This window comes from Carya illinoinensis, chromosome 10 (assembly GCF_018687715.1).
Source record: "Carya illinoinensis cultivar Pawnee chromosome 10, C.illinoinensisPawnee_v1, whole genome shotgun sequence".
Lineage (NCBI taxonomy): Eukaryota > Viridiplantae > Streptophyta > Magnoliopsida > Fagales > Juglandaceae > Carya > Carya illinoinensis.
Genome location: NC_056761.1, coordinates 39,398,169 through 39,421,256, shown reverse-complemented (window position 1 = coordinate 39,421,256; position 23,088 = coordinate 39,398,169). Strand labels below are relative to the sequence as shown.

Below are 23,088 nucleotides of genomic sequence, written 5' to 3'. Positions count from 1 at the left end.
CAGCTCTACTGAGCCATCTCCAAACAAACAGCCAGAAAATAGGATCGTGACTCTTATTGCAGCCAAAATTATTATGGTGATCAAGATGAGCCCTCACAACGAAGCTTTGTTATGAACATATGAAAGAGCACATGAAAATTATAAAAAAACGCCTAAAAAAAAGAGCCAAAAAGATGAAGACGATCACAATTGGAATACATCGCTTGCATGTCGACGGATTGCTCTGGAAATTCTAAGATCCATCAATAAACTTTTGCTTCTCCGGAACAAACTCAACCTCTCCTCCAATTGGCTTTGCTTCCTCGACGCTCTGCGACCCCGTGAACCTGGCCAGTATCACAAATGTCATCCCTCCAAGAACATTGTTCAAGCATCTGAGAACCACCACCGAGGACTTGAATGCCAAAGGAGGCAGCCCCTTAGCCAGCAAGAACTCCATACCGTTCAAAGTTTGGTACCTGAAGTTGCTGTTAATACCCATGTGAATGGCCCAAGTAAGCGCATTCAAAAGCATCGGAGGCGGCTTGTTGGGGGTCGCGAAATTGGGGTCCATCTTCTTCCTCATACTGATCAACCCATTTGATATGGCAGTCCCCACGAGCCCGGCAGCGAACCCAACAGCAGCAAAGGCTGCACCTTTGTACACAAAAGTCCCAAACCGATTGAGAATGGTATAGGCACCCGGTTCAAACATGTGGCTCGTGGGACAATTGGCAAAGATGGAAGGGAGATTAGTGGACGAAGAAGACAGGGTGGGTGCCAAAAGATACATAAGAGTGAAGTTCAGTATGGATCCGACAACGAGTGTGGAGAAAACGAAGTCGAGCTCATTGAGTCCGAAGTTGGGTCGGGATGCCATGTCCCCGAGAACACTAGACGAGACTCCCACCAATTCCTCCATGAGAACCTTAAACGGGAATTGGGGATCGGCCGCAACCCTCGATCTCCATCCGTTTAGAAAAAGACCCAGAATTCCAAATCCAGGCCCACCGGAAGATAAAGAATCACCGAAATCGTTCCCATCTCTTTCGCTCCAGCCTCCATTACCTCCGCCACCAGCTCCGCGCCCGATCCCATTGTTGCCAACGCCGCCTCCGGAAGATGGAAGTTCGGATTTCACAACAAAGTTGTCGGGTTCGGAGAGCTTTAAGCGGATCAGATTAAAAGAGCAGCATGGAGATGATGAAGAGAAGGGAAATGAACTAGGAGCGGTACCGAAGCGATAATCGGAAACGTTGCAACGGTATTGGGAGTTCCTGGGAATAGAAGGAGCAGAGTAACCAAGGTGAAGCTGAGCGTGAGCCATGCCCGCCAACATACGTGTAAACAAATCCCAGAAAGAGAGAAGAAAAAAGACTCAATTTAAGGAAAAGTCTCAAGGGCAGTCGTTTTCGCGCACCCGCACGAAAATGAGTTGGAAGACTAACCAAATGCACGGGGATGGAATTTCCCAGCCAGCAGCCAGTCTATGTCTACCAATATGAGAAGAAAGAAGACAGAGAAGAGGGGGGCGGCAGGTGGGTAGGTACCAGGTAGATTAAAATCTTAGTAAATCTTGGGTTTAAAATTGGACTTGGCGTTTAGAGTTATTCGAGAAATTTGTTTATCTAATGTTTATCACCCTTTCCTTTTAGATGTCTTTTTTGGCTAAATAAATAAATAATAAGAATGTTGTTCCTATTTCCATACCACAAACCAAACACGTCCTTAAAACTCTAAAATTCGATTTATGCGACCCCAACGAGCATAGGGATGGTGGTGACTTCATGAAATGCCATGCCCATTACTCCATTAGTATAGCCCATAGCTGTGGGTGCAATCAGGCCACTCCCATGAACTTTGTCGGTCGGTTACCAAGTCATTTTTTTTTTCAAAAAAAGAAAAAGAAAAATAAAATTATTTCTCGTACGAGTAGACATTCATTTAACCAAACGTATAACAAATTCTACTTTCTAGAATGCTTGCGTTGTAAGTATATATAGTTGTTTAGTTTTTGTGTAGCTACATGATTTATTTGATCTTCTTACAACAAATTCTAATAAGAATAAGCTGATTCAATAACTACATATTATTAATGTTTCCCATAAATTCCACTGTCTAACAGACTTATTCCCCGAGAGGAGACCATTCCAACATGCAGCAACCTGCCTCTGCATTGCCAAATCTCCGCATTTATCCTAAAAGGCGCTTTCGGATCTGCAGTCCCAATTATCATTATGTAAGTTTCACTTCCACACCAAACTTCACACATTTCCTTGCACATTTTACTATCTAATCTCCTTCGCTGGCAGCCCAATATGAGCTGATATACGAAAGTTTCTTGTTAAAATATGCTAAAATACATACATACCTCAGGCAATTTTTGTCGGAAAACGACGTCCAATCTTGCATCAAGGGTGTTCTCACAGACTATCTTCCCATCTTGTGAAGCCAAGACAACCCCACCCGAGCTTTTGAGCAATTAGCCAAAAAAGGGTCAGCAGTTGTATCCCTAAAAGACTGACTTCAGGCTTATAGTCTTCAGTGATAGCAAGAAGATTGTAATAATTAAAAAGCCAAGGATGTTTTGTTGATAAAGTCTAAAATCTTACCAAAAGGGTTCATGGGAATCCATTGCACTCGGTGTTGGTGGTGGTGGGAGGTACACTTGATTGTCGACGGTAACTTTAGGGGCTTTAACTTTGGCCTTGCCAGCATACTCTTGTTTTGCTTCCTCCAAAACAGACTCAACAAGTTTGCGGTCAACCTCTCTGCACCGCAGCAATACTGCTGGCTCCTTCAGCCGTAGTAAGCTCTAGAAATCACAGAAATTTCCAGTCAATTGGCCAAAAATAAAAAAAATTGTCAAAATGGAAAGGAGAGGTACTAGCTCATAAAAGGAGAAAATGTTGCAGATAGATCACGTATCGATACTGTACGCAATCAGATTTGGAACTCAAAAGAAAAAATAAAAAACAAAAGATATGAGGCAAAGTAGCAAAGACATTCCGATTATAATACAAAATACCATGACAACTAGATTCTTATAAGGATGATGGACTGTCAAAGATGATCAATGATCATCGCCTAATAATTAATGCATAGGCTAGCTAGTAGTTGGCATATATGCACAGAACTTAAATTTTTGGACATATTTGGTTGTCTGTTGATGCAAAAACAATGAACCAGCAAGTTGGTTTAACTGATACCAGCACAATGACCTGATCAATGAGTAACTAACTGCTTTTGCAAGAAATTTCAAATACATGTATGTTGATTACCTGAGCAATCAAAGCTTTGAGAAGCTTTTTATATGACTTATTGTCCTCAAAAACACGCAGAAGTTCCTTGCTGGCAGATTCTTTCATGGAATTCACCACATCATCTTGTGCTTGAAGAACTTTTATACGTGATGCATTCAACTGCATTGAGTATTCACTGCACAGCAATTTTTTTCCCTCAAGAATTTCAAAGGGGAAGACATAGGAAAATATAAGGAACAAATTCATCCAAAACTATATCAGAAATATATAGCACACAGTCAAGCAAGAGAAGAGGAAAGTAAAAAAGACCAGCACTTGAGCATCAGGAAAATAAGTAGAAATAACAAATCGTCTACAATAAAATGTGGAATATATGCTGTAATAGCTTTCAACCAGATTTTTGTCCAATGCCAAGAAATAAATATAAAGCAGTTAATTAATTAGATGCTAAGACAAGTTTACGTTTCAGGTAACTAATGAAAAATGAAAATGAAACAGAGGAGATGCATGAAAACTGACATTTTCTTACGAATCTCCACCTGCTTCGACTTCCGCTCATACTCCTGTCGAATCTTTTTCTTTTCAGCCTCCAATAATTGTAATTTCTCAATGTTGAACTCCTGAAAAGAAAAGGGGCACGAGAAAGAGGGGGAACGTTTAATAGTAGTGGATCAGAAGTGTGTGTGTGTGTATATATATATATATAAAGGTAGCTTAGCTTAGCTTTGAAACACCCATTCTATGATCATAAACTAATGTGGTCAAAACGAAGGCTGTAATCATGAATTGGTGTAATGTGAATAAACCGAATGATAGAACATTATTTAATTAGTTTGAGATGAGTATATATAAATAACAAAAAAAAAAAAAAAAAAGAGTGAGAAAGTAGAGGTAACCTCCTCGGCAGAGAGAGAGATCTCGTTGGCTTTCTCCTCCGCCTCCTGACGGATGAACCTCACCATCTGCTGAATCTGCCTCGACACGTCACCGTCCTCCATCCTTTCTTCTTCTCCAATTCTCTCTGCTTCAAACAAACTCTATTATTCTATCAATGGCTACGTCTACTCTCATCCAAGGCTTCAAATCGTAGTCAATATTAATTGAACGCATGCAGCCAAAGGAAGCAGAATACCAATACCACTCCAGCATCACCCGTGCTATTTCTTTCATACTCCATACGGATCAGTTGATTGGGTTGAAGACGACAAAAGGGGACGACATGTCGTCCTATCACTCCCCGTCAGTCACGAAATTTCCTCCTGATTTTTCACCTTCGGACTTTTTCCCGTTGAATAATTCCTATCATTCCCATTATCTCCCGTACGTACGTATCTATAAAACATCATTATTCCTTCTCTTTGAGAGAGAGAGAGAGAGGGAAAAAAATAAAAAAAAAAACAAATTAATTTGTATAAACTTTAAATAAACAAGTCTTGTAAATTTTAAATAAACAAGATTTTCTGCTTAAATAAGAAGTGGCAAAAGCTCCGGCGTTAGATCTCTAAATGACGTGGCTGCTGCAACACCTTTAAATGTACTAGTCAACTATTCATGAGTTAGTTGAGTTATGGGAACGCTTTAATAACTGTAGCTTACTGTATAAATATGTATGGTTATTAACTTATTACTATTACCTTGTTATTTCCTTTTGTTGGGTTATGCCAAAAGCTGTATTATTTAGGAGGTAGTTGAGTCCGTTATTTGGCTGCAGTGAGCCTTGATGTATAAGAACGGAGGACAAAATATTTTGTAGGTTTTGCATAAATCTAATACCATTCTCTTTTTTCCTATCTTTCTTCTTCTTCTTGTTTTCTAAAGGTGCTCACCCTCAAAGTAAGATTGTTACAAATTGGCATCCAAAGCCTATGTTCCTTGGTCACATTCTCTCTTCAAATGGCCGACGAGACGTGTTTCTCACTTTCAGGAGGGCTTTATCTCATTGAAGTAGTTCACAAATTCTCAATTCAAGTCCCTGGAGATCGAGGTGCTGCTTTGAAACATCAATCTGATGCAGTTGTCCAACAACTAGCGGTCCTCACCTTGGAGATCCAGAAACAAAATTGATAGCTGCAATCTCTTGGTGCATCATCGTCTAATCATGCAGAGCGTATTAACCTCACTACTAAGCCTATGACAGGGTTGTAATCGAGTTGAGCCAAGCCGATTTTTGACTTGTCGAACTTGGCTTGACTCAAAATACTTGAACTCGAGTTCGAGATTTTTTTTAAATCTTTGTTCGAGCTCGACTTGATAAGTTGAAATCTCAACTCGAGCTTGAACTTGTCCCACAAACGAGTTCAAGTCAAGCCGAGCTCTAACTCATATATTATCCAAAATAATAATATATTATATGCCTACATATATTATTAATACATACACTTAATATGATAGCATATATCTATTTCATATATGGTTCCTATATACTAGTATATGAAATTATTAAATTTTATCGACTAATTATTATACAAATTATAAAATATACCTATGAAGTATATTCACTATATAGACATAAATAATTAGAATACATATTATATATTTAATTATAAAAGTTGTATGCTTATATTATTAGCTAATACATATGTACATACATAGGTGTGTGTATATATTTATCAATATATAAATGAGTTTTAATCGAGTCGAGCTAACGAGTCGACTCGAGCATAAATGAGCGAGCCTAAACGAGTCTTAACCGAGTCGAGTCGAGTTTTATCGGATATGTGTCATTTACAAATCGAGCGGGTATCTACTTTCACGAACGAGCTTTTTTTTTTTTTTACGAGTCAAGTTCGATTTGAGTTTAACCGAGCGAGTACCAAGTACGCTATTGAACAGACTGGTTCATTTACAGCCCTACCTATGAGACCCTTCTAACATGTCAGTATGTCTTGATTTTTCAACTTTCCAAATGGATGACCCAAAGCCAATCACTTCTTTACTTTATATAATATATTAGGCCAGCAGAGGCTTCGATTAGCCTCTTTTAATACGGAGGGCCAAGCCCTTGTGTTGTTTTTGTACTCAGAAGAATCTAGGTCCTTGATAAATTAGGATGCCTTTTTGAAGGCCTTATTAAGTTGTTTCGGCCCAAATTCATATAATGATTTGATGGAAGCCATCAACAGTTTACTATAAAGAATAATACTAAATACAATCGTAAGGTGTGCAAGCACCACGCAATTCTTTTAAAAAAGATTGGTATCTGTTATTAAAAAATTACTTTTTTTTTTTTTTTTCATGTAGGTCTCATATTTACTCACTCTTTTCAAAAGAGATTGCGTTGAGCTTATGCATTCTACTACTGCAAATATCATTTCTCCACGACAAATGAGTTTCATGAAGATTATAAACAACAATATAATAGTAATGACTCGGTACACATTTCTACAGTAAGCTATAGTTACTAACTTGTTCCCATTACTCAATCAATTCATGTGTAGTTGACTATCACATCTAAATATGTTGCAACAACCACATCAATTGGAGATCCAACACTAGAGTTACCACTTCTTATTCTTATTTAAGCGGAAAGACTATATTTATCTAATTGACCAAAATGATTGTGTCACCACATCCTCTTCTTCAAAACACCTTGCCACAAGGTGGGGATAAGATGCCTTGAACTAGTCATAGGACTCCCAAGTTGTATCATCAACAACCTAGCCATGCCAGAGAACCAACAATTCAACTGATGTTTGATTTCTTATCTTCTTAAGTGTTCGAGCTAATATCTCTTTGAGTTCAGATTTGAGAATTCCTTCAAAATTAGTGAGAGGTAGAGTGGGTATGGCAGAAACCTACTGCCCTAATTGCCTTTTAAGCTAAGGGATATGGAATACAGGATGAATTTGAGAGGAGGCTGGAAGTTTCAATCGATACGTTACTGCTCCAATCCTTTTAGTGATATGAAATGATCCAAAAAAAACTTGGGGAGAGCTTGAGATCCCTCCTATGAGCAATTGAAAGTTTTCGGTAGGGTTGGAGGCGTATGTACAACCAATCCTCTTCTTCAAAACTCTACTATTTCCTTCTCAAGTTAACATATTTTTTCATCATTTTCTTGCCCTTTGTAGTTGTGTTACAGTAGTCGCTTAATTTGATCTCGTGACTTCAACTCTACATCTACCACTTCTACCAGAAACATCCAAGGAGTGTAGGTAAGTAATCTAGGTGGTTAGTTCCCACATAGGATTTCAAATGGTGTCATCTTTGTAGGGGTATGAATGTTGATGTTATACCACCATATGGCTAATGGTACTCATTTGACTCGATTCTTTAGTCTATCTCCAATAATGCATTGAAGATAATTTTCAACACATTTATTCACTGTCTCAGATAGTCTATCAGTCTGTGGGTGATAGGCAGTGTTAAAGGCAAGTTGAACTCCTTATGCTTTAAACAACTCTTGCCAAAAGGTGCTAGTAAAGGTATTCTCTATCTGAAATAATGGAGGATGGCATGCCATGTAGTTTGAGTATGTGTTTGAGGAAGAGGTGGGCTACAGTTTTGGCAGAATAGGGATGAGATAAAGAGGTGAAATGATTGTATTTGATGAATCCATCAACTACCATACAAACTATTGAATCCATTCGATGTAGGCAAGTCGTCTATGAAGTCCATGGTAATGTTGGTCCAAGGTTGATTATTTATGGGAAGAGGTTGTAAGAGACCACTAGGTTTGGTTTGATCTTCCTTGACCTTTTGGCAAACATTGAAATCTCTCGTGAATTTCTTCACCCTAGCTTTCAGATCCGGCCAATAGAAGTCCCTCCTCACTCTCTGTATTTTTTTGTCAAATCCTAAGTGATCCCCTAGTGGGTTACTGTTTAAAAGGTTCAAGAGTTTTTGTTTGAAGGGTTCATTCTTTAGGATGTATAATTGCTTCTTGTAGAAAATAAGTCATTCCTTCTTAGTAAAGTTGTGCACTATTTTCCCTAGCTCCAACCTATGCAATCATTTTTGGACCTCCATATCTATAACATAATTTCTTTTAAGTTCTTCTATCATTTCTATGGAAGGTAAAGATGTTAGGGACAAAATCACTTCCTCCTATTCTGTCCTTCTTGATAAGGCATTTGTTCCTCTATTGTCACTTATTTTCTTGTATTCAATTACAAAGTCATAACCCATAAGCTTTGTAAGCCATTTTTGTTGCAAAGGTGTTCCAGTCTTTTGGTTTATTAGATGTTTAAGGCTTTGATGATCTATTCTAATTACAAAAGCTCTTCCTAGTAAGTATGGTATCCACCTTTGGATTGCAGAAGCTCTTCCTATTCTAATTACAAAAGCTCTTTCTCATAAGTTTACATCTTCAAAATTCTCCCTTTCAATGCTTGGTTGAAAATAGCTAAGGGTCTCCCTTATTGCATCAGTACAATACAACTCCCACTGCTTCTCCAAATGCATCACATTCTATAACAAAAGGTTGGCTAAAGTCAAGAAGTGCCAACACCGAGGGTTGGGTTACTACTTTAAGTTTATAGAATGTTGCTTTTACTTCTTCCCCCTGCCCCCCAACACTAAAATCTATCTTTTCTTATAAGATTAGTTAGAGGGGGCAACGATAGCTCTATATCCTTTAATGAACTTCTAATAATATCCTGTCAAGCCCTGAATCCTCTAAAAGTGCAAGAGTTGGGGAGTTCTAAGAGTGCAAGAGTTAGTTGCAGGTGCTGTAAGTAATCACCTTTAGTCTTGCTATAAATCAAAATATTGTTAAAAAAAGACTCGAATGAAATTTCTTAAATATGGTTTAAAAATTTTATTCAACAAGCTTTGGAATATTGAGGGGACACTAATTAGCCTAAAGGGCATATCTAAGAATTCCTAATGCTACTCGTGTGTTTTAAAGGTTGTTTTTGGTACGTCATTGGGCTTTACTCTAATTTGGTGCTATCCAGATCTCAACTCCAATTTTGAAAACAATTGGGATCCACACAATAGTCTAAAAGCTCTTCCACCACTGGAATAAGGTACTTATTCTTAAAAGTTACACTGTTAAGTGCTCTATAATCTACATGCAATCTCTATGATCCATTTGTTTTTCAAACTAGCAACGTAGGTGAGGAGTATGAGCTTTGGCTGGGTTGTCTCACATCAAAAGTAAGCAACTCATTTACTACTCTCTCAATTTCATCGTTCTAAAAGTAAGGATATTAGGAGGAATGAACTAAAACAAATTGGGTTCTTAGCAACAATGTGATGGTTTGGTCTTGGACCTGTGGGTTGGTAACCCCTTTGATTTTGCAAACACATCAACAAACTATTCTATCAAGGCTTGAAAATTTGAATCAACTACTTCCATTTGCCTCTGGTCTACTTGCTCAATTAAGTGCGAGATCTAGGGCTACAAATAAACAAATAAGCTTGTGAGCTCGGCTAATGTATACTCAGTTTGAATTCTGTTCATTTAATAAATCAAATGTTCGTAAACACTAATATCTATAGGTTTGAATATTAAACGAGTACAACTCGTATAAATTCGGCTCAAGTCGGTTTAAGCTCATGAACAAAACTCAAACTTGATTTGACTCGTTTGTGTGTGTGTGTGTATTATATTATTACATGTTAGTTATATTTTATATACTTAATTAATTGAGTAATAGTAAGTACAAATCTTGCACAAACCTTTTGTAAAAATGTGGTACTTACAAGAAAAAAAAATGATTTTTTCAAACTTTTTTCGTGATGGGGTCTACTTTTTTTATAAAGGATCTATGTAGGGCTTGTTTATTTTGGGCTTATATATATCATTTCTCTAATTATATGTTATTAATTTATTTATAGTTTACATGATTTTATATATTTATTATGCTCCCAAAGTGTGTATAGGATAATTTGTATAATAATATATCATACAACTAGAACTTTTAATTTATTATATTATCTATATATATATATTAAATAATTTAGTTTATTACATTTATCTTATGTATTATTATTTTCAATTATAATTTTAAGTTAATTTATTTTTATAAAAATTTATACCATAAGAATGTTTTTATCAAAACTATTTGGTTGAATAAATTAAGAGAAAAACTTCAAACTGGACGGGTTTGTAGTTCTATTTTATGTCGTCTAGTAAAATTCTGACACATAGGAAATCTATGTTATTTATAGTAGAACCAATCTGAGGAAATAATTTCTAAACCTTTATATCTCTCTCTCAGCCTTTTCTTTCTCTTTCACTTTCTCCCCCTAAGCTCTCCTTTATCTTCATCAGTCTCTCTCTTATATCAAACATGAGCCAGTATTATAAGTCGTCAAGGAAAAAGTAACACTTATCAAACCAAAATTACAACAAATAGGTAAATAGCTCTCTGTTTTTGCTCTTCTTCATACTGCTTTCTCTCTGTCTCTCTCTCTCTGTTTTTTTTTTTGTTGGGTGGGGGGGACTTTCTCTTTCTCTCTCTCTCTTTATTTTTTGTTGTCATTGTTGTGATGGAGAAGCACAAGTGTAAACTTTGCTTAAAGGGCTTCTCCAATGGCATATCTTTGGGAGTTACATAAGATCTCGCATGTTGAATCTTGCAATTCCTACAAACTCAAAGTAAACACTATTACCACCACCAGCACTGTAACATCTCGATCCCAAAAGTATAATTTTTATTATTATTATTATTAATATAAATTTGAGATATCTTTTGAAATAGATTTTGAGATGGTATTTGTTGTTGATTGAGTTTCATCCCCTGACCCCTATCCCGAACTTTTATCCCATTAGTTTTCTTTTTAGTTTGATTATGACCCCTGAATCAAAACAAACTTCTAACTCCAAACTTTATCCAATTTATCCTTAAGACTCACGGTATCTCCCTCTCCCTCATCTATAAAAAATCCCACAGGACCTTCAATTTTAAATAAAAAAGAAAAATCCAGTTGAACACATAGAGAAACTTACTCGCGCAACCCTTCAACCAGATAGCTGCCATCGTCGATCACACAGAGGAGGTCGGAGCACTATTCCAATTGCCCAAAAACCGCCGATCAGACACCCCACACCATTTTTGGTGAGTTCCCAATAGGATCTCTCTCTCTCTCTCTCTCTCTCTCTCTCTCTCTCTCTCTCTCTTCGTGATTTTCAGTTCTCAGTTTCTCTTTAACACTCTCATTTTCTCTCGCTGCCCAGAGGACCTAGTTGCGTCGCCGGTCACTTCCAGTCACCTTTGAGCCTCCGTCGCCTCAGCTTCCTCTTAGTGAGCATCGTACAACCATTTGTTTTCTTTTTCCTTGTTTAGTTGATACTCGATGTGAGCCACTTCCGTATATTTCCTTCTTTTTAATTGTTTTGTTTCAAACTTTCCAAAAAGCCCCTTCAATGCTTCCATAATCACAAGTAAGACCTTTGACCATTAGCCTATACCCTCCTCAACCAGATTCTTTTTATTACAATGGCCTTTGGGCTTTAAGCCATTCAACCAAGTGGTTTCATTTTTAGGGTGTTGGGCCTAGGTTATTTTGAATAAACCTATTAGACTTAATTTTTAACTTGACTTGTTTAATTTGGGTGGGCTTGTTTTACTATTTATTTTTTAGAAAATATTTATTATTTAAAGTAGGTTAATTTTATAAATTAGCATACTAATTAATGTGAGTTGATGGTGCTTTACGGGAAATTGTTTTAGTGTATTTGAGTGAGCTGATTTACTTAAATAAATATAGTAATCATAGACTTGTTTTTATCAGAAAATATTTTAGGGATTTTAAGCATATTAGTATACTTTTAATTTATTCTTTTATATTATTTTTTAGCCTGTTATTTTAGTTAATATTTCAATTAACCTTAACTAGATTTTTATAAAATTATTAAGTTATATGTTTACACAGAATATTAAGTATTACGATATGAGTTTTGGAATAATATTGTTTTATGTATTCTTTTCATATTGAATATTTATTAAATTATCCCTTTGGTATTATTTTAAGTATTTAGAATGCTATGACACGTTAGTACCTAGATCATGTATGCCATGAAATGTTTATGTTTAAATCATATTGTGTCATGTACAAGAATATACCATGTTATGCTATGCCATTTACAAGTATATGCCACGCTAGAAAAGTTCATGATATTAAATAAGTTCTCATGCATTAAGAAAGATAAACATTTTAAGGGTGATACGAACTTAAGCGTATTCATTACAAGTTATGTTAAGGATGACATAGATTTAAGTGTGTTCATCACAAGATATGTTAAGGATGACATGGACCTAAGCATGTTCATCTCAAGTTATGTTAAGAGTAATACAGATCTAAGCGTGTTCATCTCAAGTTATGTTAAGAGTGACATGGATCTAAGCGTGTTCATCTCAAGTTATGTTAAGAGTGACACGGACTCAAGCGTGTTTCACTCCATATTATGATAAGTTATGGGGTGCCACGGACTTAAGTATGGTTCACCATAAAATAAGTGAAAGAAAGCTAAACAAGTAATTTATGCACTCATGTTTATATATTCGCCATGATTATGTATATTTCCGCTCATGATGATGATGAATAGACATGCTATGAGAATCTGTGAATGATATATGTTTTTTTTAAGAGTCTTTCAAAAATTAAGTCTTGTTAAGTTATGTTTTATGGTATGATGTACTATTTACTGAGTATTCGACTTATTTTTGTTTGTTTGTTGTTCTTTGTTCCCTTCTACGTTTAACTGTCACAGATGATGATTGTAAGGACGTAAAATTGGAGGACCAGGAGTAGATCTAGTGCAAGGAGTTAGTTTCTTTTATGATTTTTGGATAAAAAGTCAAGTGTAGGGTTAGTTTAAGTCAAAAACAATTATGTTCATTTTTATCAATGTTTCAATAAATGAGGTATTCAGGATATGAATATCTTTACCATGCATTATTTTATGTACGTTAGTAACATCTCTATCCTACGGGAACAGGGTGTTACAGGCATCACCACACGATCAGCTCAGCGAGACTAAGAGGTGAGAAAGAGGGTTTTGGCTTGAGAGAGAACCGACTACGATAGGGGAAGAGAGAGAGAGGGAGAGCAACTGAGAGAGAGAGAGAGAGAGAGAGAGAGAGAGAGAGAGAGAGAGAGAGGCAAAAGTAAGACATTTCGGCCAGAGGAGAGAGAGCCTGTAATGTAAAGTATTTGTTTACCTACAGTCAATTTTATTTTTCATTTGTTAAAAGATATACGTGTCACAAATTTATTGGATTGGTATAAATTCTCTATTAACACTCATATGGCCCCTAACGCCTCTCATAAATTAAATGGTTAGAGTTCTTTTGTTAAATTTAAAAAAAAAAAACTTATTAACAAGAAAAGTTTTGAAATTTTCAAAAAAAATAAAAATTGAATTCTACCTCAAGCTACTCCAACTCGAGTTTTTTGTTTATTTTTAGTTGAGCTCCAGTCGAATTTGAACAACATTAATTATTAACGAGGTTTGAGCAAGGATATTCAAATTTTATTCAAATTCGAACAAGTAAACATGCTAATCGAGCTCGAGTACCTTCGTTTGAATTCGATTCGACTCAATTTGCTTGCAGCCCTAGCTGGATCACTCTTGTGTTCCACGCTACTACATCCGTTTTGTGATCCTTCTTCCACCATCATAGAAGGATTTAGGCCCTGTAATTTAACTTGCAAACCATTATGATTAAAATCCATAGATAAATTATCAAAATTCCAAAGAATGGCTCCTGGACTACGTAGCCAATATACACAAAAAAATCATGTCACAACCAGCTAAGACAAGAGCAAAGGCTTCCGTGATGATGAAGTGTTTCATATTACAACCTTCACATTCAGGCACCTTCCTTCACTCAAAATTTGCTCCCCATTAGCCAGCTAAACCCTGACTTGTTTTGAAGTTATTAAGGGTAATGTCTCCTTGTGACAATAGCAGGCTCTATGAAGTTGTATGTACTTCTGATATTTACCAGGGTGATCACCCATTACTTACCGATATAAACCCGAACACTTTTATTTCTAGGGTTTATAGTCCCCGTAAGGGCATGAAAGGAGATTACAGGTTTATCTACTAAGTTAACAACGGCTTCCAACTCTTCTTGCAATATGTCCCCTTCCAACATGGGTTCAATCACTTGTTCGTCATCAACTTCCTTCACCTCAATATCCTCCATGAGATAAAGTTTGGGTTATAGGCAACTATAACTAGGATTACATTTGGAATCACAATAATAGCATAGACCCTTATCCCTCTAATCTTTCATTTATCTTTGATTAATATGTTGGACAGGGAAGGTAGCCTTTGGGGATCCTTTTGGGTTATTGGGAGTTGGGCAAGGAGAGATGTTTAAGGAGGCTAGGTTCAATTAGGGGTGGATGAAAGGTCTTTTGAATTCATCTATTTTCTGAAACGTGTTCCTCCTAAATTTCAGCTAAGTCAGGTGGATTAAACATTCCTATCAGAATCTAGATGTGATCCTTCAATCCACTAAGAAAGCAACAAAGTTTATATGTATCATAGAGCCCCTGTAATTAATGGCTAGAACCCATTTGTAGCAACCTAGTGATGGCCTCTATCGAGTCAAAACTACTCAATAAGTTATGGGGTGTCACAGACTCAAGCATGGTTCACCAAATAATAAGTAAAAGAAAAGATAAACAAGTAATTTATGCATTCATGTTTATATATTCGCCATGATTATGTATATTTTCGCTCATGTTGATGATGAATAGACATGCTATGAGAATCTGTGAATGATATATGTTTTTTTTAAGAGTCTTTCAAAAATTAAGTCTTGTTAAGTTATGTTTTATAGTATGATGTACTATTTACTGAGTATTCGACTCATTTTTGTTTGTTTGTTGTTCTTTGTTCTCTTCTACGTTTAACTGTCACAGATGATGATTGTAAAGATGTAAAACTGGAGGACTGGGAGTAGATCTAGTGCAATGACTTAGTTTCTTTTATGATTTTTAGATAAAAAGTCATGCGTAGAGTTAGTTTATGTTTTATTTTTTATTTTTTATTTTTTTACGTTTTCAATTTTATGTTTTCAAAAACAGTTATGTTCATTTTTATCAATGTTTCAATAAATGAGGTATTCAAGATATGAATCTCTTTACCAGGCATTATTATATGTATGTTAGTAACATCTCTATCCTACGGGAATAGGGTGTTATAAGCACCACCACACGATCAGCTCAGCGAGACTGAGAGGTGAGAAAGAGGGTTTTGGCTTGAGAGAGAACCAACTAGGATGGGGGTAGAGAGAGAGAGAGAGAGAGGCAAAAGTAACACATTTCGGCCAGAGGAGAGAGAGCCTGTAATGTAAAGTATTTGTTTACCTGCAGTCAATTTTATTTTTTATTTTTTAAAAGATATACGTGTCACAAATTTATTGAATTGGTTTAATTCTCTATTAACACTCATCTGGCCCCTAACGCCTCTCATAAATTAAATGGTTAGAGTTCTTTTGTTAAATTTTTTTTAAAAAAATTATTAACAAGAAACGCTTCGAAATTTCCAAAAAAATAAAAATTGAATTCTACCTCAAGCTACTCGAACTAGAGTCGTTTGTTTATTTGTAGCTGAACTCGAGTCGAATTCGAACAACATTAATTATTAACAAGGTTTGAACAAGGATATCAAATTTTATTCAAATTCAAACAAGTAAACATGCTACTTGAGCTCGAGTACCTTTGTTTGAATTCGATTCGACTCAATTTGTTTGCAGCCCTAGCTGGATCACTCTCTTTTGTTCCACGCTACTACATTGGTTTTGTGATCCTTCTTCCACCATCATAGAAGGAGTTACGCCCTGTAATTTAACTTGCAAACCATTATGATTAAAATCCATAGATAAATCATCAAAATTCCAAAGAATTGCTCCTGGACTACGTAGCCAATATACACAAAAAATCATGTCACAACCAGCTAAGACAAGAGCAAAGGCTTACGTGATGAATGAAGTGTTCTATATTACAACCTTCACATTCAGGCATCTTCCTTCACTCAAAATTTGCTCCCCATTAGCCAGCTGAACCCTGAGTTGTTTTGAAGTTATTAAGGGTAATGTTTCCTTGTGACAATAGCAGGCTCTATGAAGTTATATGTGCTTCTGATATCTACCAGGATGATCACCCATTACTTACTAATATAAACCTTAACGCTTTTATTTCTAGGGTTTATAGTCCCCGTAAGGGCATGAAAGGAGATTATAGGTTTATCTACCAAGTTAACAACAGATTCCAACTCTTCTTGCAATTATGTCCCCTTCCAACATGGGTTCAATCACTTGTTCGTCATCAACTTCCTTCACCTCAATATCCTCCATGAGATAAAGTTTGGGTTTTAGGCAACTATAACTAGGATTACATTTGGAATCACAATAATAGCATAGACCCTTATCCCTCTAATCTTTCATTTTATCTTTGATTAATACGTTGGACAGGGAAGGTAGCCTTTGGGGATCCTTTTGGGTTATTGGGAATTGGGCAATAAGGGATGTTTAAGGAGGCTAGGTTCAATTAGGGGTGGGTGAAAGGTCTTTTGAATTCATCTATTTACTGAAACGTGTTCCTCCTGAATTTTAGCTAAGTCAGGTGGATTAAACATTCCTATCAGAATCTAGATGTGATCCTTCAATCCACTAAGAAAGCAACAAAGTTTATATGTATCATAGAGGCCCTGTAATTAATGGTTAGAAAAAATCTTACGCTTAAATTTATAACATTCCATAGAACCCATTTGTAGCAACCTAGCTAGTGATGGCCTCTATCGGGTCATTATATGAACCTGGGCCAAAACTACTCAATAAGACATTTGAAAAGGCATCTCAATTTGTCAAGGACCTAGATTCTTCCAAATCCTAAAACCACACGAGGGCTTGGCCCTCCATGGGAAAAGGGCTAATCAAAGCCTCTACTCAGTCAATATATTATAAGAAGTAAAAAAGCCATTGGCTCTATATCGGCAAGCAAGGGTCATCATCCTAGTAGATGCTAGAAGTACACAAAACTTCATCGACCCTACTATTGTCATAAGGGGACGATTATCCTTAAAAACTTCAAAACAAGTCAGGTTTTGGGTGGCCAATGGAGAGCAGATTTTGAATGAAGTGCCTGAATCTAAAGGTTGTAACACAAAAGACTTCATTCATCACGGAAACCTAGATTCTTGTCTTAGCTGGTCATGACATGATTTTAGGTGTACATTGGCTACGTACTCTAAGAACCATTTTTTGAAATTTTGATATTAGCTCGAAGACTTTGGAAAATAAGAAATCAAGCATCAATTGAACTGTTGGTCCACTGGAAAGGCCAGGTTGCTAATGTTGCAACTTGGGAATATTCCTATGACTGGTTAAAAGGCATCTTATCTCGACCTTGTGGGCAAGTGATTTGAAGAAGGGAGACACGTCGTCATTTTGAAAAATTAGATAAATAAAGCCTTTCTGCTTAAATATGAAGCGGCAACAGCTCCAACGTTGGATCTCCAATTGATGTGGCTGTTGCAATTCCTTTATACGTTATAGTTATCTACACATGAAGTACCGGCTGAGTTATGGAGTAACTGTAGCTAGCTTACTCATGTAGAAATGTGCAGGGCTCATTACTGTAATCTTATTATTTTCTTTTGTCAGGTTATGGCCAGAGAGCGTACGGTACTATTAGGAGGAAGTTGAGTCCGTTACTTGGGGGCTGTGAGCCTAGCTTGATGGATAAAAACAAATGAAGAAATATTTTGTAGGCCGGCATTGCATAATCTAATATTACTAGTCTTCTTTTCCATTAATTCTTTCTTCTTTCAAAGTAAGATTGTTACCATATGAACATAAATTGACGCCCGCGCTCTTTGTTATAAAATATTGATGTTAATTTGTTTTATAAATATATATATATATCATGTCATGTTGGGATGATTGATAAAAGAGAAACCAGCAATTAAGATTCCTTACAAATTCATGCATCCCTCATTTTATTAAATCTTTCATAATATTACGCATGCATGAGATTATTTACCAAACATGTTTCCAACAAAATAATAATAAATAATAAGAATAAAACACGAATAAGAGGAACAGAGAGTATGCAATATCAATATTCTTTTTTACTTGTTTGTTTTTTTTATTCTTATATATAATTTAGGAGACAGATCGAGTAAAAATAAGAGTGGAAAGTACATAATATTAACCGACGAGTACTCATGAAACCATTCTCAGAGATCGAAGACCAAAAGCAGCAAAGCTTATTACTATTATTTGTATCATTATCGTTCAGTTTTCATGTGGTGGTTTAGGGAACAAAATACATGGGATTAGGAAGCTTAAAAGTCCGATTGCCCAAATATTCCCCTTGAAGATCACTCCACTGGTCTCCAACGTTTCCCCATATTCTGTAACCTTCTTCTACCAGCTGCTTCCGGATTTCTGATTTGTACTTCACCGCGCTTTGCCCTTTATAAGCTGCAGTCCTGTTTGAGGATAAAACCATGCATCATCGCATGCGCAGTTCAGTTTCCATTAATTAATTAAACACTAATTAACCTCGTACTCTTTTCGATCTTCAATAAAAAAAACACTAAATATGTTTTGTCATGATCAAAGGGCCTTGGCCCACATGAAATTGGTCCATTCTATAACTCCAATCACGTGGGCTAATCCATTATAAGCTAGCTAGCATCCTGCATCACGATTCACAGACGTATAAAAAAAGACTTTTGGAAAACGTGAGCAAGATCGATCAGACCAGATCAGATCAGCTCAGATATTGGATATATAGATACTAGCTAGATAGGCATCAGGATCAGTAACTTTTTCTACTTTTCTTGCATGGATATTGACTAGGACGACACAATTAATCACCACCAAATTATGTTGACATTAATTCCGATCATATCCATCATGCACGATGAGGCATTATATTATATTATATATATAATTTCTTTGGCTAGCCTCCATATATATATATATATATATATATAATTAAATGGTACTACTACTCATGAGCTAGCTAGCATTGATCAATATAGATCTTACCTCATGATGAGACGTTCATAATCCACAAATCCCTGGTCATTCAGGTTATCAATAGTGGCTGGGCCCATGGTCTCTTCGTCTCTTCCCGTGATTAGGATTATCTTAAATCCACTCTCAATTAATTTATTATATACTCGGAGCACCGAAGGAATCGCCGTGCAGCCTGCTTTCGTTGCCCACGCCTTGAACGCTACCGGGTCATATGGGTCGCACCTACATGTATATAGATGCAATATATATTAATTAATAGTTAAATAATTTAGAGGATGATGCATGTCCGTAGGTTTTAATTTGATTAAGTATAAAAGCCATACATACGTATATATGTAGACGTACCCATATCGTTTATCTCTGTAATATAATATGTTGGAGATACAGGTGTCGTCAACGTCGAAAATCCAAGCATCCAGGCCGTCGCCAGCAGGAACTATCTCGTTGGCATAACTCAAAATCTGGTCTGCAATTAAGCGGAGGTCCCGGAAATATTGTCCGCCAATCATATAAGTTTCAATGTAGCCCAAGCACTGAGTTGGGACGGTTCGCCAGCCGCGCAAGTTGTTGGCCTCTACGGCCAACCTCCAGCTCAGGCAATAGCTGGCACTTGGATCAGGAGGCCGGGTTGCCCACCAATCAGCAGTCGTCCCACCATTAGCCTTGCAGAATAGAGCTACAAACGAGAAAATCAATACTTCCCGTATTCGATGTACCATGGCCTTGATCATGTGTGACTACACGATGATGATGATCTTGAGCTAGCTCGCTTATCAGGGAAATCAAGACAATATTGCAACCACACGTAAGACTGACTTGCGGTCAGAAAAAAAAGAGGAGTAAAATTAATATATGGAAACATGAGCAGTACTACTTTTGGTTTGCACGTGTATATGTAACCAATAAAGTCACCATAAAATCATTGCTCATTGGTGACAGCAAAGAATAGCGTGTACTTGTCGGAAGAGATCGATTAATTTACGTCTTTGCGCGCGTTACTAGTTTTCTTATGCAAAGTACTTTAGGCTGAGGCGAATGACGAGATTTTAGTTGGAGATAGCGATTCTGTGTTTCTTTGGGAGGGGGAAATTAAGGGGGTTCCGATCGAGGAGGAATAGGTTAACTTGTAAAGTCTACCTACGTACGTACGTACCCAAATCTTTACAGAAGAAGTTATCGCGCAGCTATTGTCTCGCTTTTTATCATATATGCATGCACTTGATCGATGATGGAGCTAATTACAGCTGCCGCGCGCTAGCTGATCTCTTAATTACGGCAGTCTTCTTTGGAACACAGCGTTTTTTTATGTGCCCTAGCTTTTAATCAGTATGCTGCGGGATGCTTTGATTGTTAGGAAGCATGAGCCCTTTCTGCTTTTCTTTAATTTTGTCTATGATCTTTTCTGCTTTTCTTTAATTTTGTCTATGATCTTTTCTGCTTGTCTTTAATTTTGTCTATGATCTTTTATTGATGTGCTTTAAACTAAGGCCACTTTCTTAAATCCTCGACAGGAAACGGTCATGTTATTCTCTCAGTGGATAGTTATTCTAAACATGTTTGGAATTCCTTGCCATCTAGCATAATTTCCACATCCTTTCCACAGGATAATGATATTTTAAACAACGCATGCATCCACAGTTTCCTCAATTGACAATAGATCATCATGTGATCAACTTCTTTCAAGAATTGAAGAAAAGGATAGATGCCGAAGTCGGCCCTGGAAATACGCACGTAGCTTACATCTTCAAGAAAAGCTATTCTTTGATTAGGAAACAATGCAAATTAACTTAAACAAAATAAATAAATTAAGAAGAATAAAGAAAAACCTAGCTAGCGGCTAGCTACGGCCTATTTTCTCTGAATTAAGAATATATATTAGAGAAGATAATAAATAAGATAGAAATCTATTGATCAGCTGCATATAGATCTATCAAGAAGACTTAATTTGGATATCTATGGTGCTTGTTTTGAAACAAATTAAGATATTGGAATTTAAAAATTAAGGAAAAATATAGTTGTAAATATAATTGTACATTAATCTGTGTACTAATGTGATGTGATTGGTCAAAAAGTAGATTTTATTGAAAACAGTGTTAATTTAAATTTTAAATATGAATGAATCAGTATTGGTATACAAATTAGTACGCGACCATGCTTATATATAGCAAAACTCAAAGATTAATGTTATCATGCAAGTTGAAAGGAATTAAGTTATATATATATATATATATATATATATATATTTTTTCAATGAATACAGAATTAATTAAACTCATTGACGTAAAATATTTAAGGTCGGGAAGAAATTAAAAAGAAGGTCGAATGGATAAGCCATTTTTCCATGCACGTACGGGCCGGGGTTTGCGTGCGTCTACCAACAAATTAATAGTCCAGTCCAGATTAGACTAAGAGTACGATCGTTAATTGGACGAATATTCTTGCAAACAGGTACCCCATAATCTATTAAATGGTAGAGATGAAATGCTATTTTAGAATTATATATAATTCATAACTTTTCTATATATATAGTTGTATGGTATATATTTTCAGTCACTTAAATTAATTGGACGTTAATGTCGCCGACCATGCAGTGTCATACGTACAGTGATACATGATCATACAATTATAAGTTGAAAAAGTAGCTCATTTATGAGATACTATAAAGCAATATATATATATATATAAGAAGAAGAAGAAGAAGATCTATCTAAGAAGAAAAGAATGAGTGGTAAGCTGGTACGTACGTAAATGATCACCTACCCAAAAATAATTAAAAGGTGGAGCCGTAGTGTATATAACACGTTCGGATCGAATGCATGCAGAGAACAACACGCTATAAATATATATATATATATATAATAAAATAAATCGATCTAATTAGAAAGATGGAGATATAATATAGACGATGAGAAGACGTTACCTATTAGTAGAAGTGACAAGATAGCTAGATTAATGAAACATGCATGATGATCCATCTATGGACGATTGTTTTGCACAATTACTCCCAAGTACGTACTGAACCAAATTTGCTGATCCGTCGATCATGAAAGTAATTAGTATTAACAGGATCTGATGAAGTAAATGATCTTAGGCATCCCGTACTCAGGAAGCAAACTACCTATCTAGCTAGCTAGCTAGTGCATATATATATAGCGAAATATAACTTTGAAATTATCTATATTATATTTGTGTGTGTGCGTGTGTGTGGGGATCTAAGGAGATTGCGGCCATATAGGATCTGTGTCGATCGAGTAATTTAATTAAGAAGTAAAATGTTTTGGTGGAAGTTGCGTCAGAGAGCAACTCAAGTGCGTAAAAATTAAAATGGCGGATAGTGGACAGCATGCGCATGCAATGCAAGGTCCGCGCGCGCAAGGCCGGGGGTGGGTTAATGTTACGTAGAGGTCCAAAAGTGGGAATGGAGTCAGAGGCCACGTCTCATTAACACGAAGTGGTGCCGATAGTACGTAGTACTACTGACCTGAAGAGATCTGATCTTGTCTCAAGAGTATATACGTAATAATGGCGCCATATATCCATTAATATATGTATATATATATATATCTATAATATATGTATAATACGATGTGTGAACCTTCGCAACAAATCAATTCCAACAGACAGTACTAGTCTTGTTGATAATTGATCATTATTACCTTATACAACGCCATGTCAACTGCATCATGCATGCGTGCAGACCTATTTTGGTTAGTGTTTGTCATGATCTAATCAACTAAATGGAGATCATAGAGGTGGAGATCATAGACTAGGTCATCAACAAATTAGCTAGGAATTTTTATTTTTGCGTTAATTGTATTAATCTGCTTGCTTGCCTATTAACTCACTAAACACGTTATTAATTAATATATATACTTATTATATCATGATCA

At 36.2% G+C, this 23,088-nt stretch overlaps 4 protein-coding genes across 7 annotated transcripts; 1 reads left to right on the top strand and 3 right to left on the bottom strand.

Moving 5' to 3' along the window:
* Positions 1-30: 30 nt before the first annotated feature.
* Positions 31-1,467, bottom strand: LOC122278126 (protein RETICULATA-RELATED 3, chloroplastic-like). Its single transcript, XM_043088228.1, has one exon. It carries the CDS (start codon positions 1,316-1,318, stop codon positions 233-235), a length of 1,086 nt encoding a protein of 361 aa, XP_042944162.1. The 5' UTR covers positions 1,319-1,467; the 3' UTR covers positions 31-232.
* Positions 1,381-5,577, top strand: LOC122278129. Of its 2 annotated transcripts, XM_043088230.1 has the most exons (3): positions 1,381-1,521; positions 2,105-2,218; positions 5,061-5,577. In XM_043088230.1, the coding sequence occupies exons 1-3, from the start codon at positions 1,441-1,443 to the stop codon at positions 5,304-5,306; spliced, it is 441 nt and encodes a 146-aa protein (XP_042944164.1). In that variant the 5' UTR covers positions 1,381-1,440; the 3' UTR covers positions 5,307-5,577. The 2 variants fall into 2 exon arrangements, 1 of the variants encoding a protein (XP_042944164.1); XR_006229297.1 differs by lacking the exons at positions 1,381-1,521; positions 5,061-5,577 and adding an exon at positions 2,356-2,609.
* On the bottom strand, positions 1,950-4,544 carry LOC122278128 (V-type proton ATPase subunit E2). Of its 3 annotated transcripts, none has more exons than XR_006229295.1 (6): positions 4,139-4,544; positions 3,762-3,862; positions 3,261-3,417; positions 2,592-2,794; positions 2,351-2,499; positions 1,950-2,196 (listed from the first exon to the last, which is right to left on the bottom strand). XR_006229295.1 is itself a non-coding variant. In XM_043088229.1 (6 exons), exons 1-6 carry the CDS (start codon positions 4,238-4,240, stop codon positions 2,173-2,175), a joined length of 687 nt encoding a protein of 228 aa, XP_042944163.1. In that variant the 5' UTR covers positions 4,241-4,525; the 3' UTR covers positions 1,950-2,172. The 3 variants fall into 3 exon arrangements, 1 of the variants encoding a protein (XP_042944163.1); XR_006229296.1 differs by having other exon boundaries at positions 2,351-2,491; positions 4,139-4,543; XM_043088229.1 differs by having other exon boundaries at positions 2,351-2,450; positions 4,139-4,525.
* Positions 5,578-18,397: 12,820 nt separating the features above from the next.
* Positions 18,398-22,303, bottom strand: LOC122278794 (acid phosphatase 1). Its single transcript, XM_043088994.1, has 4 exons — positions 22,119-22,303; positions 19,544-19,967; positions 19,208-19,420; positions 18,398-18,642 (listed from the first exon to the last, which is right to left on the bottom strand). The coding sequence occupies exons 2-4, from the start codon at positions 19,927-19,929 to the stop codon at positions 18,465-18,467; spliced, it is 777 nt and encodes a 258-aa protein (XP_042944928.1). The 5' UTR covers positions 19,930-19,967; positions 22,119-22,303; the 3' UTR covers positions 18,398-18,464.
* Between the last annotated feature and the right edge of the window lie 785 nt (positions 22,304-23,088).

What these genes read in the sequence shown, in the direction of transcription:
- LOC122278126 (XM_043088228.1), bottom strand. Translation starts at nt 1,318, where the DNA reads ATGTTGGCGGGCATGGCTCACGCTCAGCTTCACCTTGGTTACTCTGCT.
- LOC122278129 (XM_043088230.1), top strand. Translation starts at nt 1,441, where the DNA reads ATGGAATTTCCCAGCCAGCAGCCAGTCTATGTCTACCAATATGAGAAG. An exon ending in AAGAGGGGGGCGGCAGGTGG is followed by an intron (nt 1,522 to 2,104) that starts GTAGGTACCAGG and finishes ACTGTCTAACAG; the next exon opens with ACTTATTCCCCGAGAGGAGA. An exon ending in GCAGTCCCAATTATCATTAT is followed by an intron (nt 2,219 to 5,060) that starts GTAAGTTTCACT and finishes TGTTTTCTAAAG; the next exon opens with GTGCTCACCCTCAAAGTAAG.
- LOC122278128 (XM_043088229.1), bottom strand. Translation starts at nt 4,240, where the DNA reads ATGGAGGACGGTGACGTGTCGAGGCAGATTCAGCAGATGGTGAGGTTC. An exon ending in GTGGAGATTCGTAAGAAAAT is followed by an intron (nt 3,418 to 3,761) that starts GTCAGTTTTCAT and finishes ATTGCTGTGCAG; the next exon opens with TGAATACTCAATGCAGTTGA. An exon ending in TCCGACAAAAATTGCCTGAG is followed by an intron (nt 2,197 to 2,350) that starts GTATGTATGTAT and finishes TTGGGACTGCAG; the next exon opens with ATCCGAAAGCGCCTTTTAGG.
- LOC122278794 (XM_043088994.1), bottom strand. Translation starts at nt 19,929, where the DNA reads ATGATCAAGGCCATGGTACATCGAATACGGGAAGTATTGATTTTCTCG. An exon ending in TACAGAGATAAACGATATGG is followed by an intron (nt 19,421 to 19,543) that starts GTACGTCTACAT and finishes ATATACATGTAG; the next exon opens with GTGCGACCCATATGACCCGG. An exon ending in TATGAACGTCTCATCATGAG is followed by an intron (nt 18,643 to 19,207) that starts GTAAGATCTATA and finishes ATCCTCAAACAG; the next exon opens with GACTGCAGCTTATAAAGGGC.